The following is an 18384-nucleotide window of genomic DNA, read 5'->3' on the forward strand; positions in this document are numbered from 1 at the left end:
ACTCCGAGCCTCACACAACACTGCACATAGCATCAAGTGCAAAGGCACATACTATCTGTCACCGACATAAGCTCTCCGTAGGAAGACACGTGACTCTAAACAAACCACAAACTCTATAGAAGATTCTTGCGTGTTGTCCAATAGAACTCCAGCCTCGATCTGCTCGGGCTTTTGTGAGTTCTCAATATGAGGGAAGAGGAACACCTTGAGTGCGAGCTGCTGCACGCTTAAACTACTCCGAGTATCCAAAGTTTGTTGCACGTTGGGCTTAAGCACGGGGACACTAAAGAATCGACTAGTGCGCTTGTCTGGTCAGCGCATCTTGTTTTGTGCAGAGTAGTGTGCACTCAATAGAAGAAGAAACAACGTTCTTATTCGTAGCCGGCTGTACATAGTATAGTGGTACTGCATTGAAGCGTAGTTCGGCCGCTACCTTATTTTTGGTGTAACGGGCAGGCTGCATAGTAGGAAAAAATGTTTAGATAGCCAGACCAAATAGTGACCGATTCCGTAACAATTCTCAGTTGAGTATAACTCATGCAGCAGAAGGTGCCATTACATACGGTGTACACTGTGCTCCTATTTATGGGGAACCAAGTCTGGCATGCAGCAAAAGTATATACTTACCTTGTCAAGCTCAGCATTCCATGTAGGCTTCAGGTGTCTTTTCATGATAACTAGTGTAGCAGACATTGCCTTGACATTTGCTTGGATCGCCGCGCTGTCCCTTCTGAGGAATGATGCATGATGTTTTCTTCAGAAGGTATAAGGACACACGATAACTGCCCTTTAACTAGTGTTTTGCTGTTGTGCCCTTCGGTGGCTTGCGTCGTTGGTGCTGTAGACTGTATGCAGGAATGTGTCAAGTGGCAGAGGTAATACGTCCCTGAGCAATTATGTGGCAGACTAGAGACGCGAACATTAGTTGCTGCTCACGCGATGCTAGCCACGCATGACATTCAGCCCTTAGCTTCCCTATAAGCAATAGCAAATTGAAATTAGGTGCACTGGAACAAATAAAAAACACGTAGTACCCTCAGGCGTACAAAAAAGTATGTCAAGACCAGCTGCTCGCGTCGCCGCTCCCCTTGGGTACAGCGTTGCCTGCGGTGACACGCAAAATCAACAAGAAGAGACGTCCTTTTTTTGCTTTGAGGTGATAAAATTGAATAAATGCGCCATGGGTGGCAAAATACAGAGTCCTGGAGAGGACAGATGAGCTGCTTCCTTTTGAGCAACGATGGCAAGGATTGCTGCACTTCAAAGCGCGCCGCTCCGTCCCCGTCGCTACAAATGCCTTCCCCTCCCGTTTTGCCCTCACTGACTCCTGCCGTTCATCATTCAGTTAAATTCTTGATTTATCCTGTCCAAACGTTCGAAAATCCACCATTAGTCAGCTTTAACTCGCGAAAATGAAGACCGCTTTCTTTGCCGTTGCTCTTGGTGCTTTGGTTGCCCCGATGGCAGCCCAGGAGGACCAGGCCCCCGATATTTCCCCTGAAGGTAAGACTCCCGCTGTTCTATTGAATTTACTCCCTTCTAATTATATACGTCCTGTATGGGCAGTATGTTGCCTATCCCCCCCAGTTTAAGTTTGCTACCTCCGAGGCTGTCATCAGTTGCGTGGGTGAGGGTGGGAGTTTATGGTTTTGGGCATAATCGTGCTGTGCTACGTCGCCGCTCACACCCCGTGGTCTTCTGTCCGACCTCTTGTTCCTATTGTGTATGCACCCGAAACTTCCCTTCCCCGTTTCCCTTCTGGCCCTCCTGAAGCTTTGCGCCTCGTCCTTTGCTGGAACAAGAGGTCTTCCCCCCTTCGCCTCCGTGGTTGTCGCTTCTCTCCGAATGCCGTGCCCTTCCCTTTCTTGTCGGGTATATGTGCGTTTCGCGCGTCTTTTGGTCATCCGCAGACCTCCAGGCCTCGTTCGAGAAGCATTTTTCCAAGTTCGACTGGTCACAGGTTTCCCCCGAGGCGCTCGGAATGCAGTTGAACTTCGACGAAATGAGCGATGAAGAGCTTCGAGCGCTGGCTGAAGTGTTCGTGAAACCTGGCCTCATCGGCCCCGAGGAGGCTCAGGTCTTCATTGATTCGCTCGTAGACCCACGAATGCGCGCCATGCTGCAAGGCCTCAGCGGAAAGTGGAACGAAATAATGGAAAAACTTATCGCGGATCCCCAGTACCATGACTTCCTGCGCAAGTTCGCCGAAGTTGACATGGATGCCCTTACTGAAGCTGTTGGCATCCCTGGCGGTCTCGCCGGCGCTATGGCCTCTCTTTCGGAGACGTCATCAGACAATGCAGCAGAGAACATTGACTAAACGGGCTGTGCAATATCAGCGGCGCAGATTATTGAGTGTTCCCGGCTCAGTACGCACTAAGGCTTAGTGATTGACAAAGAATAGGCACTTACTGCGCAGGACAGGTTATTATATACCCTCGTAGGGGAAGTTTTCTCGAGCGCTAGTGGGTGGGGTAGGTGACGACCATTTCTTTCTTCCGGCCTGCGCGCCCCTTTCACTTTGTTCATTGGCACTTAAAAGGTTTCTTGAAGACCTGCTACATCCGGTTCTTCACTTGTTGCATTAATTTGGGGAGCAGTTCTCGGCTTCATGATCTCGTCTGGCGGCGATTGAGGCGCACACGTACACATCCCCGTGGTGAGGACCTGCTACTCAGCTGTGTTTAGCACTTAGGACAGAGTGGTCGTCGAGCAGTTGCTTTCTAGCATGTGGTGCGAAGAGTGATCGGAGCATGAAGGCTATGGGCTCTCGATGCTCTCTGGACGTCAGTCCTTTATTCCGGCGGAGGAGGAGGGGCGATGCATGCGCATGACAGCTGACCAAACACGGTGCTTTATTTCGCACGTCTCGAAGACCTTTGTCCACGCTCTCTAAATTTTTGTGTCCTGGTGACAGCTTGTGATTAGGGGGCATCAATATACTCTCTTGACATGTATGTAGGGTCTTTCTAGCGCTCTGCAGAGCGGTCAGAAGTTGGGTATTCCTTCTTATCAGCTTCGGCGCTGGTTTCGCGCGGTTACTCTGTAGTGCGTGCACCCCCCCCCCAAATGTTTTGGCGATGCGCGACATCTAGAGAGTTTCTATCTAGGCTCTAGGGGGCCGGTGCTACCCTCTTCGCTGGATTAGTTGGTAGGGACAGCGCGGGTGGGAGGGGTGGGGCTGTGGTTGTGCATGTGCAGTCTCGCGTTCGTGTTTTGGTTGCGGCGTTATCATGCTCCAATGGCACGGTAGAGAGGGCCTAGCCTAGTTTGGAAGGACGTGGTGCCGTAGGAGACGGTTGGGTGTGGAGTGCCTTAGAGGGTGTAATAGAAAGTGCGATTCTGGGCAGGTTCAGTGCTTGTACCTGCTGGGGGCAGGCTCACAACAGCTCCTGCGCTACTGATGGCGCATAGTGCTGCTTGAACTGAAAAGCTGTCCGATCTATTGCTTCCTTCTCACCGGTTGCGCCACACTGAGACTCGCGTTAGGCCTACAATTCACGGTATTTTTTACACTGCAGTGGAGCACCGCGGGGAGTTTGCGCGGTCGAGAGATACAAGTTCGATGCAGAAGTTTATCCTCGCACCACGAAAAGGTGTATGGGTGCCCGCAGTGCCGCCCATTCATGCACAGGCGTGCAAGTGCCGGGTCTGCGAGAACCCCAGAATCATATTCCAAGCAGTCGTTGGACGGCGCCGCTTCTCACGCCAGCGACCTGCGACAAAGAAAACAAAGTTCGGCTAGATGAATGCGGAAGGCAACAATGAATGATGAGCGACGAAAGTGCGGAAGGTTTTTGTCACAGCGGGGTCGGGGCGGGGCAGAGCAGTAACGCAGCGCCGGCAGGTGTACGTAGCGCTTCCCCAAGCAACACTAAGGAAGGATCGCGATGAATGAAAAGGCCGAGCGGACAGAACTCTTGAATAACAATGAGATGCTGTGCGCTCCGGGGTGCGACGCGCACAACACAGAAGCACCCAGAGACACCGTATAATCAGAATGAGCGCTTTGCGTATGCGCACGCACGAACCAAGGGGTGGACCCTTTTAATATCAGTGAAAATAGGATATGCTGCTCTCACACAACAGCTGCTGGTAATGAACGTGCAATGCCACCCGAAGGGAAAATGCATATCCAAAGGGGAGTCTGAAAGCAATCGACAAAATAAACAGCCGAAGCAACGAGACCAATTGCCTCCAGGCGCCCTCTAGTCATCATCGTCTCACTGTATCGTCACCCCCGCCAAAGAACTTCCCAGCAATAAATACTCGCGGGACAGATCGGGCGCCTGTCTTCTCCTCCAAGAAGTCCTGAATCGCGTCGCAGTAGTGACTTTTATCTATTTCCTCCACGTGCTAAGCACATGACGAACACAAACTGTACACCGCAAGGGACTCACCAGACGCAACAATAGAATGCAAACAGAAGCATCAAGGACGGTGAAGAACCACTACACTGTCTATGCACCGTGCCCTGTGTGTGTGTGTGTGTGTCTGCGTGTGGTGCAAGCCAAATTTACCATGTCACTGACGTTTAGGCTCGTGAGGGCTTCAATTGCTATTCGGCAGAAAGGGCAGGGCCTGTGCGCAACAAGCCAGAACACACTTTCGTATCGTCCCGCCGGACATACACACGCCCACATGCGCTTCACTCATGAAAAGGCGATGGCAGCACAGGAAGCTGTTCGCACAGGCCCTATATACACACCATATCAGGATCAATACATGTTTACAATGCTAACTTACGTCTTTGCAAAGACGGTAATCGCGTGGCCTCTGATTAGCTCCTCGGCCCATTGCGGCACGTCCCTAGAGCTCTTTAGCTCCATTCGAGAGCAGGCTGTGTTCCTGGGAGAAAAATAGTGGCGCGAAAGAGAGCTAGATGACAGCTTTATTGTTTTATCCCAGAAAGGAGACACAAGGGTACGTCCTGGAATAGGCAGCTGGGGTGGGTGGCAAGTGCGGGAGGCTGAGAACATGCCTACGATAAGCCTCATCGTTCCAACTGGCACGGAGCCAAATATTAAAAAGATTAGGGTCTTGTTTTTCAAAAGCAATCCCACAAAGCGCTTTCTCCCCCCCTCTGCATTACCGCTACAGCAGCCCCAATGCTGTGTGTGTCAGCATAAACGTGCGATTAAAAATGCAAGATTCCAGCAGCATCCTGCCTTACTTATTATTCAGACAATCCGTTATATGTGTATGTGTCCGCTTGACTAACATGAATGGCCAGAGGAATCGTGGAAGGCAGGATAGGGTGATTCTCGTGCTCATGCAACAATGGTGGGGGGCGAACGGTGCCCCATGCGTGTAGCCCACAGAGCACCGTCACAGAGTAGTTGAGATCTTCGATTGTTCGATGATTATTGTCATTTGTTGAGCAGGATTTCTTGGTGGTGGAGCTACCGCCATGGAAATTTCGAATAAGACTGGGCGCTAGCAGGGCCAGCCAGGTTACAAGTGCCGCGAATGTGTAGCAACGTGTTGCCATAGCCGTCCTGTCTGATTGGACCAAGCTGCCTTGAGATACCCCTGTAGCTTTGGATTTCATGCATTCCATCCTTTGGTAAGCTTACGCAGCTGTTTCGTTAGGAGATGTCTGCAATGAGATACTGCGTTCTCAGTTTCAGTATTTTAGGTGCACGTCTCTGAATTACCACCCTGATACAGCGCGCTGCACCTCAGACTGTCCTGTTCTCCTTCCGCCAAAGTCCGTGTGACCTCAGGTCGAGGAAAGGGGTTTCGGGCCGCCCTCAAATACGTTTGAAAATTCCTCTCCATGCATGCAGTTAGTTTCTCATGTTCGAGACTGTAAAGGGCAAAGCTACACTTGAGCACTCTCTACTACTCTGACTATATAGAGTTCAGAATCGGTAGCAAATAGACTATTTTGTCTGGCTATCCGTATATTTATGTGTTGCAAAAAACATTCTACCAGAATCAATGATGTGTGCGGGTGCTTTTCATGCTATATGCAACTCGTTCTAAATGGTCCAAGTAATTAGCGAATGCAAAAGCTTGGGTTACGGCTGTTCCTCTCCGTCCGGCAAGAAGCCTTATAAACACTGGCAGGGAAATGAGAGAGCTCGTATGAAAAAGCCAACATGCTACCGGGTGAAGTATCTAGTTATTCGGAAGCTAAGGGTATATCCCAATCGAGACCTTTAGTGGGCACTTACGGTTATGGACGAAAACCCAGCACACGTGAAAATTTTCCGTGTGAATTTGGCAAGCTTGGATGTAAACAACCGACAACTGAAGCAGGAAGTTCGGAATTATGTTGCCGCATTAAAAATTAGGCCGCTACCGCCAGCCACAGGCCAACCCGAAGAATATGAAAGGAGAGGCAAAGACGTAGCACAAAGAGTAATCCTACGGGATTTGTGTGTCCTCCCCGCTGACACTATTTTCCTCTAAGGAGTGACGGCTATGAATCGCTCTGCTCCTAACAGTATGGCGCTAATGCGCCGCAACATCTGTATGGCGTTTTCGATAGCTGTGGGCTTATCTAAAGTGTATATACCTGGCAGAGTTTCTGCTGTTCGCCTAAAACCTGCAGCCTGGAGCATCAACCCAAGCGTTCGTTGTGTTTTGCAAATTCTCTCTCCGTCTTTACATCCCTCATTTTATAAACGCTCGAAGAGTCAGCTAGCGAGTTTGAGGGCCGAAGTCCGTTTCAAAACTTCGATGCCGCTTTCTCTGGAAATTCTCCCTTCTTATTTTTTTTTGCCTGAGGAAAGCAAAGCCCTACATTTCATGCGCTGGATGCTCAGTCGATGATGATACCGTGGTTGTTGAGGCTCAGGGTGCTAGCGCTTAAGTTGCACCCTATCAGGCAACTGCTTTTCAGACAACACAGAAGACTGCTGGCGTACAAAAAGCAGCTTATTTGGGGTACCAAAACGCTCCAGATCCCCTCATTTGCAGAGCGTGAATAAGGCGTGAGCCCCTTCGCCCTATGCTCTGAGCAGTGAGATGGCAGACGGTGTATCGGATTCTCAGGCAGCCGCTGCCCGTAACGCCATCTTCTCCAGCTCTTCCAAAGAGAAAGCCTCCCTCTTCTGCTTCTTTGGGGGTCTCTCCCTCCGGTTACTTGGTGCCTTCTCAGGGCCCCCTCTGACGACTTTAGAAGGCAGCTCAGGAGCTTCTTCCGCTGATTCTTCCGAGGCAGAGGCTTCAGAGAAGCTCTCCTCCTCGCTGGTGTCTCCCCCCAAAACGGTGGTCGTGCCTGCAGACGGCACGCAAAAGTTTGGTCGAATAGATGATCAATGATAGGCTCAGTGGCGTGCTGTTACGAGTTACGAGGAATGAGGACAGCCTCTCCGAAGTGCAGGCCTGTTCTGCTGAAGTCTAAAACACGCCCCCATGATCTGCTGACAGTTCCGAGCTAGTTGATTTCTTCGGCCTAGTACACCTTACCGAAGTCCCCTGTAACTAGAAAGCAAATAGAAGCCCACGAGTGTAACACCATTCCTATTCATCTGTTTACCATGCAAGATACAAGCATGCTCGCTGCCACGCCCTTCCAACCCCAACTCCGCCAGCCCTCAGGAAACCTATGCACGCAGTTCTCACCGACTGCATCTCCTTTTCTAGCCTTCCTCTCTTTCTTCCGTTTCTTGAGATGCCGCTCCCGCACTCTTTGCTGATCTCGCTCCTGCATTACGGAGGCACATACATACACACATGCCCTAGCGGCTTTTCATGCATCCTAATTTGGCCCCTTGTGTGAGGCTGACACAAGAGACACCGACAGACGCAAACAGAAAGAAAACACGTGGCACAAACCTCACAACAAAGCCACCCTAAGGAAGCCCTCCTACCACGGACGGTGTAGTGTAAAGACGCGCATCTACATGTATATACACCAGCGGCCCTCAAGAAGAAGGCCCCATTTTTGTGTTACCGGTGCACGCATGTGCAAGGGAGTCGCAGTACCTTGTCGTGTTGCCGCACAAACTCCATTTTGCTGCGCATTTGCTGTAGAAATTCCTCCCGCAAATCACGAGCAACCTCCCTGCTGCTGCTATCTTGTGGTTCGTGAGCCTCCTCGGGGAGCGCCTCTGTCTCAGAAGGATCTTCGTCGCTGAAGAGAATGTGAGAATTCGTGGATGCCGCAGCGAGGCCCTTCACTTTGGCCGTCCCATCTGCCCGGAACTGCAGACGCTCGCGCTGGTAAGCTGCGCATGGCAAAGTCGAAAAAAGGAGAAAGAAGATGCATTGCAGAGACACACACACACACCCAAGTGCCACTCGGCATAAAAAAAGAGCACGGAGGGGGTTGTATGCGGATACTGAGTAGCAAGCCTCCACAACACGCAACTCTCGAGACAGAACGGGAAGGGGGCCAGGCACGAACGCAGATGCAAGTAGCTCAGGGGAGAAGAGCGAAGGCAAGGGACTGACACACAACTTGACGAGACAGCCTCTCAGTCCCAGTTTCATGCACGGACAGATGATAGAAGGGTGCAAGTGTCACGACGACACGACATAAAAAAAAGAGGGTCATAAGCAGAGGAGTCTCTAACTCAAGGAAGCGATAGACTCGCTATACGTACCAGGTTTGCGCAGCAGCATTTCTTGCAGTCGCAGATTTCTCGCCGTAGATGACTCCTCCGTGAGTTGTTCCGAGGTTTTCTCCTTCAATTCTAGAAACTCTTCCACAGCGCCTTGGCCAGCGTCGCTCTCACCTGCTGCAGGTGCTGCGGTGCTGCTGCTGCTGCCCCTGTTAGATGCCCCTTTTTGCTCTGGAGACTTCTTCTGCTCTCGACGTGCCTCTAGCGCTTCGGCTCCCTCCTCTTGTTGCTGCTCCTGCTGTTGCTGCTGTTGTTGCCGCTGCTGCTGCTTTAGCAGCTTCTTGGCGCGAATTTGCTCCTGCGGCACGAAGGCCATGTACAAAGGTCACCTACACTGTGGGAAGACGAAAAGGCGTTTGCATGCCCTGCAACCCCGCTGGTTTCAGCAAAAAGCAAACAAATTTAAGATTGCTGGCAGCAAAATCCCCAGCCTTGCCTCAGCCTACCTTCAGTCTTGCCAACTTGGACATGTTTTTCTTCTTGTGCTCGCTGTTAGCGACGGCCCCTCCGTGCATCGCGGAGTCTTTCGGCGCTTCCTCGTCGTTTTGTCGTTGTTGCTGCTGCTGCTGCTCCTCGCACTGCTGCTGCACTGCAAGGTGCTCAATTGAGGGGGCGATGGAGAGGCCGTAGCACACGGCGAGCTGCTGCAGGTCAAGTGCGTGGATGTCGAATACCTTCTTGTTCGGCATGACAGAGAGACAGCGCAAATACGAGGCAATGGCCTTTTGCGCCAAGGTTTTGAGGGAGGGACTGCAGCAACACACGAAGTAGCGCCAGCGTGTAGAATGGCAGCGGAGACTCGAGACAGCCCTCCCCCCTTAGAAGCACGGAGGCATACGACGCTGCAGTACAGCATGCAGCAACACGCGAAGAGCTGTATCAGCAGCTCCGTCTACCAAGCTACGACATCAGATACACCAGCATACGCATCAACGCTCCCCAGAAGGGCAATATGGAGCAACGCCCTCGCGCTGCTCTGCCAGCCAGCCAGCAGAGGCAGACGGGGGATTTAAAATGTTCAGCGTTTGACAGACTCACTCCGCAGCGAGAAGCGCTTGAAGCTTGGATTCAACTCGGACGGCCTTATTCGGGTTCACGTTGATCCGCTGCAGTGCCATCTGCAGCAACGCGCCTCCACATACGAACAAAGAAGCTGCGAAGCTTCCGGGAGGAGAAAGGGAGGGAAGGAAGGAGGAAGAAAGGGATGGGGGGAGAAAGGAAGAAAGGGATGGAGGGGAAAAGGGAGAAAAGGAGGCTGTGGGTAGGTATTACAGACCGCACAGAGCATGGATGGGAGGGCAAGTGAGCGGTAAACAAAAAGACGCAAGAGTGCAGCAGGTGACAGGCCCTGGGGGGTTGGCCATTCGTAAAGAAGCGCGAAGAAAACAACGGAACGGCTCCAGGGGAGAGTTTCGCAAGAGCTGAAGATCATCGTGCCGCCCACGTGCATGCAGTGTGTGTGGTGTATGGTGAAGGCGCACGGCGCGGTGTCTGTTTACCCCCTTGGCTTGCAGCTCCTCAACAAAGGAAACCTCCGAAGGCAGCAAAAGAAGAATAGCGCGGCCTTTCCTCGTGAACCTAGCGGTCCTTCCAACCCTGTGTATATGCGTATCGACGCTATCTGGGCAATCAAACTGAATCACCAGATCCACCGCTGTAAGCCCCTCGCCGCCTTCCAAGTCATCACTGTTTGTCCCCTGAGAGGCCTCCAGAGAACTCCCCTGATGCACAAAGTCAATGCCTCGAGCCGCAAGGTCGGTGCTGATCAGGCAACACGGAGAACGGCGAGAAACAAAGTCTTGGAAGGTGTCCAGCCGCTTCTGTTGCTTCTGCCTGCCGTGGAGGCACAGCAGAGACAGCCCTGTGGAGGTAGAGCGCACAAAAAGAAGCATAGATACGCGTGCAGCAGGGGGAAGAAGGGGAAGAAGGGGAGCGAAGAGAGGATCTTCTGGGAAGGAAGGACACGCAAGCGAGATCAGGAAAGGAACGAAGGCAAAAGAGGTAGCTCTCGGCGCGACAGAAAAGAAGATTAGCGGCGAGGAAGTGGGGGTTGGCGGAAAGAAGTGGGAAAAGGCAACGGCCGTCAACATTTGCCACACACGCAGAGACGGGCGCAGCATTCAGAGGCAGAGTGTTTGACGTCTCAGAGAAACGAGAAACATCGGGAGAGCAGCAGAAAGGATTGGAGGCGCTGCAGCCTCGCTCGTACCAGGTTTGAGCAGCTTGAAGGCGTCATGCAGAAACTTTGCTTGCTTGCAGGAGGCAACAAAGACGATGATTTTCTTCTTGCACTGCGCTCGAAGAATTGAGAAAAGCGCAGACGTCTTGTGTTTCGGGTTCAAGACCATGTAGCTCTGCTTCAACGGCCCCTTGTGCTGTTGCTGCTGCTGTTTTTGCGGTTCGTCTGTACAAACAGCCTCCGGCTTGTGACTGCACAACAGCTGCCCCAACCGCTGCACTGCGCTATGCAAAGTCGCAGAAAAGAGCAGCGTTTGTCTGCTGGAGGGCAGCGAAGAAACAATCAGCTTCACTGTCTCCTGAAAGCCTAAGTCTACAAGTCTGTCCGCTTCGTCAATTGCTGAAAAAAAACCGCACAGGCATGAAGTTGACAGTGCGCCGAGCGCGTTCAAGTGCTGCCGCAAACACGGCCAGGAAGATTTTTTCTCAAAAAAAAATCACAATAAAAAGGAAAAAATGCCTTGTGGCAGCAGCAGAGCCCGCCCGTGTAAGTGCAGCAACCCACGAAGAGGCTGCAGTCAGAAGGGGGAGAAAAGAAAGCATCCCCTAGAAGGTTGCACGAAGAGCGACACAAATAATACACCGAAAAACGGCCTCAACCAATGCCCTTTCAGAAAGGAAGCGCCGATTTGCAGCAATAGCAGAAGTTTCAGTAGCAGGAGTAGTAGTTTTAGCAGCAGGAGTAGCAGTAGCAGGAGTAGCAGTTTCAGGAGTTTCAGGAGTCGCAGTAGCAGGAGTAGCAGTTTCAGTAGCAGGAGTAGTAGTTTCAGGAGCAGCAGTAGCAGTGCAGGAATAGCACTTTCAGCAGTTTCAGGAGTCGCAGTAGCAGGAGTAGCAGTTTCAGTAGCAGGTGTAGCATTTTCAGTAACAGTAGCCGCACTTCAATAGTAGCACTTTCAGTAGCAGCACTAGCAACAGCAGCAGCAGCAGCAACAGTAGTAGCAGTTTCAGTAGCAACAGTGGTAGCAGTAGCAAAAGTAGCAGCAGTTTCAGTAGTAGCAGTCTCAGTAGCATCATTTTCAGTATAGCAGTTCCAGCAACAGCAGTTTCAGTAGCAGCAGTAGCAGCAGTTTCAGTAACAGCAGTAGTAGCAGTTTCAGTAACAGCAGTTTCAGTAGTAGCAGTCTCAGTAGTAGCAGATTCAGTAGCAGCAGTTTCAGTAGCAGCAGTTTCAGTAGCAGCAGTTTCAGTAGCAGCAGTTTCAGGTGCAGCAGTAGCAGCAGTTTCAGTGGTAGCAGTAGCAACAGTAGTAGCAGATTCAGTAGCAGCAGTTTCAGTAGCAGCACTTTCAGCAGCAGGAGTAGCAACAGTAGCAGCAGTTTCAGTAACAGCAGTAGCAACAGTAGTAGCAGTTTCAGGAACAGCAGCAGCAACAGTAGTAGCAGTTTCAGTTACAGCAGTAGCAACAGTTTCAATAAATGCATTTTCAGCAGCAGCAGTAGTAGCAGTTTCAGTAGTAGCAGTTTCAGTAGTAGCAGATTCAGTACTAGCAGTTTCAGTAGCAGCGTAGCAGCAGTTTCAGTAGTAGCAGTATCAGTAACAGCAGTTTCAGTAGTAGCAGTTTCATTAGCAGCAGTTTCAGTAGCAGCAGTATCAGTAGCAGCAGTAGCAACAGTAGTAGCAGGTTCAGTAGCAGCAGCAACAGCAGTTTCAGTAACACCAGTTTCAGCAGCAGCAGTAGCAGCAGTTTCAGTAGTAGCAGTTTCATTAGCAGCAGTTTCAGTAGCAGCAGTATCAGTAGCAGCAGTAGCAACAGTAGTAGCAGGTTCAGGTGCAGCAGTAGCAGCAGTTTCAGGTGCAGCAGTAGCAACAGTAGTAGCAGGTTCAGTAGCAGCAGTTTCAGTAGCAGCAGCAAGAGCAGTTTCAGTAACACCAGTTTCAGCAGCAGCAAGAGCAGTTTCAGTAACACCAGTTTCAGCAGCAGCAGTAGCAGCAGTTTCAGTAGTAGCAGTTTCAGTAGCAGCAGTTTCAGTAGCAGCAGTAGCAGCAGTTTCAGTAGCAGCAGTTTCAGTAGTAGCAGTTTCAGTAATAGCAATTTCATTAGCAGCAGTTTCAGTAGTAGCAATTTCAGTAGTGCCAGTTCCAGTAGCAGTAGCTTCAGTGACAGCAGTAGTAGCAGTAGCAACAGTAGCAGCAGTTTCAGTAACAGCAGTAGTAGCAGTAGCAACAGTAGTAGTAGTTTCAGTAACAGCAGTAGCAAGAGTAGTACCAGTTTCAGTGAGAGCAGTGTCAGTAGTAGCAGTTCCAGTAGTAGGGGAAGCAGCGGTTTCAGTAGTAGCAGTTTCAGTAGGAGCAGTAGCGGTAGTTTCAGTAGTAGCAGTTCCAGTAGCAGCAGTAGCAACAGTAGCAACAACAGTAGCAGTGTCAGTAACAGCAGTAGCAAGAGTAGCAGCAGTATCAGTAACAGCAGTTTCAGTAGTAGCGGTTTCAGTAGGAGGAGCAGCAGTTTCAGTAGTACCAGTTTCAGTAGTAGCAGTAGCAGCAGGCTCAGTAGTAGCAGTTTCAGTAACAGCAATAGCAACAGTAGTAGCAGTTTCATTAGCACGAGTTTCAATAGTAGCAGTTTCAGTAACACCAGTACCAGTAGCAGCAATTTCAGTAGTAGCAGTAGCAATACTAGCAGCAGTAGTAGCAGTTTCAGTAACAGCAGCTTCAGCAGTAGCAGTTTCAGTAACGGCAGTTTCAGTAACAGCAGTTTTAGTAACAGCAGTCTCAGTAGTAGCAGTTTCAGTAGCAGCAGTAGTAACAGTAGTAGCAGCTTCAGTAACAGCAGTAGCAACAGTAGTAGCAGTAGCAACAGCAGTAGCAGTTTCAGTAAGAGCACTCTCAGTAACAGCAAGAGCAACAGTGGAAGCAGTTTCAGTAACAGCAGTTTCAGTAGCAGCAGTAGCAACAGTAGCAGCACTAGCAACAGCCGTAGCAGTTTCAGTTACAGCAGTTTCAGTAACAGCAAGAGCAACAGTAGAAGCACTTTCAGTAGTAGCAGTTTAAGTAGTAGCAGTTTCAGTAGCAGCAGTAGCACCAGTTTCAGTAGTAGCAGTTTCAGTAGTAGCAGTAGCAAGAGTAGTAGCAGTAGCAACAGTAGTAGCAGTTTCATTAGCAGCACTTTCAGTAGCAGCAGCTTCAGTAACACTAATAGCAATAGTAGTGGCAGTAGCAGCAGTAGTAGCAGTTTCAATAACAGAAGTAGCAACAGTAGTAGCAGTTTCAGTAGTAGCAGTTTCCGTAGTAGCAGTTTCAGTAGTAGCAGTTTCAGTAGTAGCAGTTTCAGTAGTAGCAGTCTCAGTAGTAGGAGTTTCAGTCACAGCAGTTTCGGTAAGAGCAGTTTCAGTAACAGCAGTTTCAGTAGTAGCCGTTTCAGTAACAGCAGTTTCAGTAGTAGCCGTTTCAGTAGCAGCAGTTTCAGTAACAACAGCAGCAACAGCTTCAGTAACAGCAGTACCAACCGTAGCAGGAGTAGCAACACCAGTAGCAGTTCCAGTAACAGCAGTAGCAACAGTAGTAGCAGCTGCAGTAACAGCAGTTTCACTGGTAGCACGTTCAGTAACAGCACCTTCAGTAGCAGCAGTTTCTGTAGTAGCAGTTTCAGCAAGAGCAGTTTCAGTAGTAGCAGGATCAGTAGTAGATGTAGCAGCAGTTTCAGTACTAGCACTTTCAGTAACAGCAGTAACAGTTTCAGTAACAGCAGTTTAAGTAGTAGCAGTTTCAGTAGTAGCAGTTTCAGTAGCACGAGTTTCAGCAACAGCAGTAGCAACAGTCTCAGTAGTAGCAGTTTCAGTAGCACGAGTTTCGGTAGCAGCAGTTTCAGTAACAGCAGTAGCAACACTAGCAGCAGTTTCAGTAATAGCAGATTCAGTTACAGCAGTAGTAGCAGTTTCAGTAACAGCCGTGGCAATAGCAGTACCAGTTTCAGTAGTAGCAGTTTCATTGGTAGCAGTTTCAGTAGCAGCAGTAGCAGTAGGAGGAGTTTCAGTAACAGCAGTGGCAGCAGTTTCAGTAGTAGCAGTTTCAGTAGCAGCAGTTTCAGTAACAGCAGTTTCAGTTACAGCAGCAGCAACACTAGCAGCAGTTTCAGTAACAGCCGTGGGAACAGCTGTAGCAGTTTCAGTAGCAGCAGTTTCAGCAACAGCAGTAGCAACAGTAGCAGCACTTTCAGTAGTAGCAGTTTCAGTAGCAGCACTTTCAGTAGCAGCAGCTTCAGTAGCACCAGTTTCAGCAGCAGCAGTTTCAGCAGCAGCAGTTTCAGCAGCAGCAGTTTCAGTAGTAGCAGTTTCAGCAACAGTAGTAGCAACAGTAGCAGCAGTTTCAGTAACAGCAGTAGCAACAGTAGCAGCAGTTTCAGTACTAGGAGTTTCAGTAACAGCAGTAGCAGCAGTAGCAGCAGTTTCAGTAGTAGCAGTTTCAGTAGCAGCAGTTTCAGTAGTAGCAGTTTCAGTAACAGCAGTAGCAACAGTTTCAGTAGTAGTAGTTTCAGTAGCAGCAGTTTCAGTAACAGCAGTAGCAACACTAGCAGCAGTTTCAGTTGTAGCAGATTCAGTTACAGCAATAGGAGCACTTTCAGTAACAGCCGTGGCAAGAGCAGTACCAGTAACAGCAGTAGCAGTTTCAGTAGTAGCAGTTTCAGTAGTAGCAGTTTCAGTAGCAGCAGTTTCAGTGGCATCAGTTTCAGTTACAGCAGTAGCAACACTAGCACCAGTTTCAGCAGCAGCAGTTTCAGTAGCAGCAGTTTCAGCAGCAGCAGCTTCAGCAGCAGCAGTTTCAGTAGCAGCAGTTTCAGCAACAGCAGTAGCAAGAGTAGCACCAGTTTCAGTGGCAGCAGTAGCAACACTAGCAGCAGTTCCAGTAGCAGCAGTTTCAGTAGCATCAGTTTCAGTAACAGCAGTAGCAACACTAGCACCAGTTTCAGTAGCAGCAGTTTCAGCAACAGCAGTAGCAACACTAGCACCAGTTTCAGTAGCAGCAGTAGCAACAGTAGCAGCAGTTTCAGTGGCAGCAGTAGCAACAGTAGCAGCAGTTTCAGTAGTAGCAGTAGCAACACTGGCAGCAGTTTCAGTAGCAGCATATTCAATAGCAGCAAGAGTGGCAACAGTGGCAGCAAAGACGCATGTACCCAGCATGAGTAGCCTGCTGGCATCCCAAAGAGGAGACTCTTCGATATGCTGTAAGAGGCGTCCAGGTGTAGCAACAATGATATTCAGCTGTCCGATCCGCTGTGCCTCAGCCTCTAAGTCTTTGCCCCCAATCAAACAGCCAATAGACACCTCGTGAAATCTGAATACCACACGACAAGGAGAAGCGTGCCAAGCAGATCTCAAGAGCTCGCCAGAAAATGCCTCCCCCCGGAGACACCCTTTCCCCCCTCTCTCCCCCGCGAAGCTGATCGACGTATGATCAGCACATTCATTCCCACATACGTAAGGTTACAGAGCCACCTTTCTGGGCTAAACAAACGTTCAACTCCGCAGAAAGGAAGATGCGGCGCTTTAACAGCATAATCCTGTGAAGGCCATTGTCAATTTCTCATAGGTTTGCATACATACATGCATATATACATGCATGCATACATGCATACATACATGCACACATACATGCATATACACAAATAGACGTGCCTGAAAAGGCGAAAGAACGCATCAGCAGCCCGTCAAACCCGCAACAGCAGCACAAGTGTCTTTACCTTCCAACATCTTTGAAGACGTCGAAGATTTGGACTGCAAGTTCTCTGGTGGGTGTCAAGACGAGTGCAGCCGTGCCGTCCAAGCTGCAAATCTCTTCCCGGAAAAGGCGCTCTAGGATCTGTTGAGTGGATAGACACCACAAGTCTCAGCAGCGAAAGAAAGCATGCACACTTGGCATGCAGGCCATGCTGCATCTCGGTAGGCGTAGTTTCACATCTCAAAGCGAACTAAAATGAAGCTCCGAAGGGGAGCAGCCAGCAGCCAACAGAATGCAAAACGCCAGCGGCCGAAGGGGGCCCCCCGATCATCGAAGCAGCAACAGCAGCACGCATATATATATATATATATATCTGTACATACCGGCAAGACAAAAGCAAGCGTCTTGCCACTGCCTGTTTTAGCCTGTGCCTTGATGTCTCTGCCAGCTAGCGCATGAGGGATTGCAGCCGCTTGAATCGCAGTGATGCGCGAAAAGCCGCATGCTGCGAGGCCTCGCTTTGTCAGACTCGAGAGAGGAAGGTCGGTAAAGACTTTCTCTGTCAAAATGCCATATTTGGGCTTCATGCTGCCCCCCCTAGTGCTGCCTGGAGCAGCTTCCTCCTGCTGCTTCTCCTGGTGCAACGCAGCCAGCGCTGGAGGTGTCCACTCTCCACCAGGTGGGGGCATCTCGATCAAGATGCGCTGATTGAGCTCGGCGATTTCCAGCCGTTCTTTCTGCCGTAGCTTGAGGGCAGCAGCAGCAGTGCTCGCCTTACTCGCAGGAGGGGCCCCCTTACGCCTGGGGGCCCCTCGACTCCGCTGAGGGGCCCCCCTACCAGTGCGCGCATCGCTGCCTCCTCCATGGCGGCGGGAAGATGCAGTGGCAGCCATCGTGCAGCGGCAGCTGCTCCTGCTGTTGCAGATATAGTGCTGATATTTCAGCTACACTGCTGGTATTGCTGGTGCTGATATATGGCTGCGCCTGCTCCTGCCTGCGAATGCCCCTCGTCTGCATAAATCGCAATCCAGCTGCTGATACGCCGACAGCGCTGCAGTTTCCCCAAGGCTGCAGCAGTAGATCTCGTGGCGATCACGGTGGAAGGCAGTTCAGCGCAGGAGGGGGGGCCCCCGAAGCGAGCTTTGCATGCCCTTCCGAAGTCCAAACAAATCGAATGGCAATGCATTTATACGCCTAAAACAATAAATAAGCGTACTGCCACGCCTTCAAATAGCAACAAAAAATGCAGCTGCAGCTACAGCACCGGGGGGGCCCCACGGTCCACTTGAGCTCACGTGCGACTTTGCGCAGCGTACGTATGACCAGAGGGGCCCCCTCCCCCCCTCCGCCTCTTGCCCCTCCTCTCGCGCTTCGCCTCTCTCGCTGGTGAGAAAGCAGCGGTCTGGGAGGTGTATTTTTGTCATTTTGGGGGAGCGAAGGAGCAGTGGCACTCAAAGAAGCGCCTGGGAAGGGGGCTTCCGAAGATCGAAGAACCCTGGTGCAGCTTCGCGCTCCCGAGCTACAGCGGCGAAAGCAGCACCATTTGTGTTGTCTTGAGAGAGCTGCTTCCCTCCGCCTCCAGCAGAGGCCTCTATTCATTGAATCTGAGAGGCGCATCTGCCGTAAAGGTCGCTCCGAAGTGCAAAGTGGAGTGCCTAGCAGGGCCGTCCAGCAGCTACCCACACGCAGCCGATAGAGGCCTCTTTTTCGCAGTGCACACGTACATAGCATCAAGAGCGGCAACGCATATGCAGCACCAGCAGCCGGAGGTGCTGTTGCCGCGGTTTATCGCGATCTATTTTATCTGGTTTGCCTGCCTGCCCCCCTGGCGCTGGTGATTTGATGGTAGGCATCGCCCCTATCTCGCAGACGAAACAGCGGCTGCGCACAGAGAAAGCGTTCGCATATTGCTTGC

The 18384-nt window shown here is 50.8% G+C and overlaps 3 protein-coding genes across 3 annotated transcripts; 1 reads left to right on the top strand and 2 right to left on the bottom strand.

Moving 5' to 3' along the window:
- Positions 1–1412: 1412 nt before the first annotated feature.
- Positions 1413–2320, top strand: LOC34618022. The gene is made up of 2 exons (XM_022731366.2): positions 1413–1503; positions 1911–2320. Exons 1-2 carry the CDS (start codon positions 1413–1415, stop codon positions 2318–2320), a joined length of 501 nt encoding a protein of 166 aa, XP_022591310.2.
- Positions 2321–3668: 1348 nt separating this feature from the next.
- LOC34618023 (glutaredoxin-1) lies at positions 3669–4829 on the bottom strand. Its single transcript, XM_026334108.1, has 4 exons — positions 4747–4829; positions 4521–4581; positions 4228–4356; positions 3669–3716 (listed from the first exon to the last, which is right to left on the bottom strand). The coding sequence occupies exons 1-4, from the start codon at positions 4827–4829 to the stop codon at positions 3669–3671; spliced, it is 321 nt and encodes a 106-aa protein (XP_026189893.1).
- A 2169-nt stretch (positions 4830–6998) lies between these two features.
- LOC34618024 (ATP-dependent RNA helicase dbp4) lies at positions 6999–18322 on the bottom strand. Its single transcript, XM_026334109.1, has 13 exons — positions 18262–18322; positions 17933–18060; positions 16853–17263; positions 16492–16610; positions 15853–16085; positions 10786–11154; positions 10076–10437; positions 9615–9694; positions 9023–9326; positions 8559–8874; positions 7939–8180; positions 7576–7657; positions 6999–7228 (listed from the first exon to the last, which is right to left on the bottom strand). Exons 1-13 carry the CDS (start codon positions 18320–18322, stop codon positions 6999–7001), a joined length of 2937 nt encoding a protein of 978 aa, XP_026189894.1.
- Between the last annotated feature and the right edge of the window lie 62 nt (positions 18323–18384).

The sequence above is a fragment of the Cyclospora cayetanensis genome, unplaced genomic scaffold, assembly GCF_002999335.1.
Source record: "Cyclospora cayetanensis isolate NF1_C8 unplaced genomic scaffold, CcayRef3 CcayRef3_contig_36, whole genome shotgun sequence".
Classification (NCBI taxonomy): Eukaryota; Apicomplexa; class Conoidasida; order Eucoccidiorida; family Eimeriidae; genus Cyclospora; species Cyclospora cayetanensis.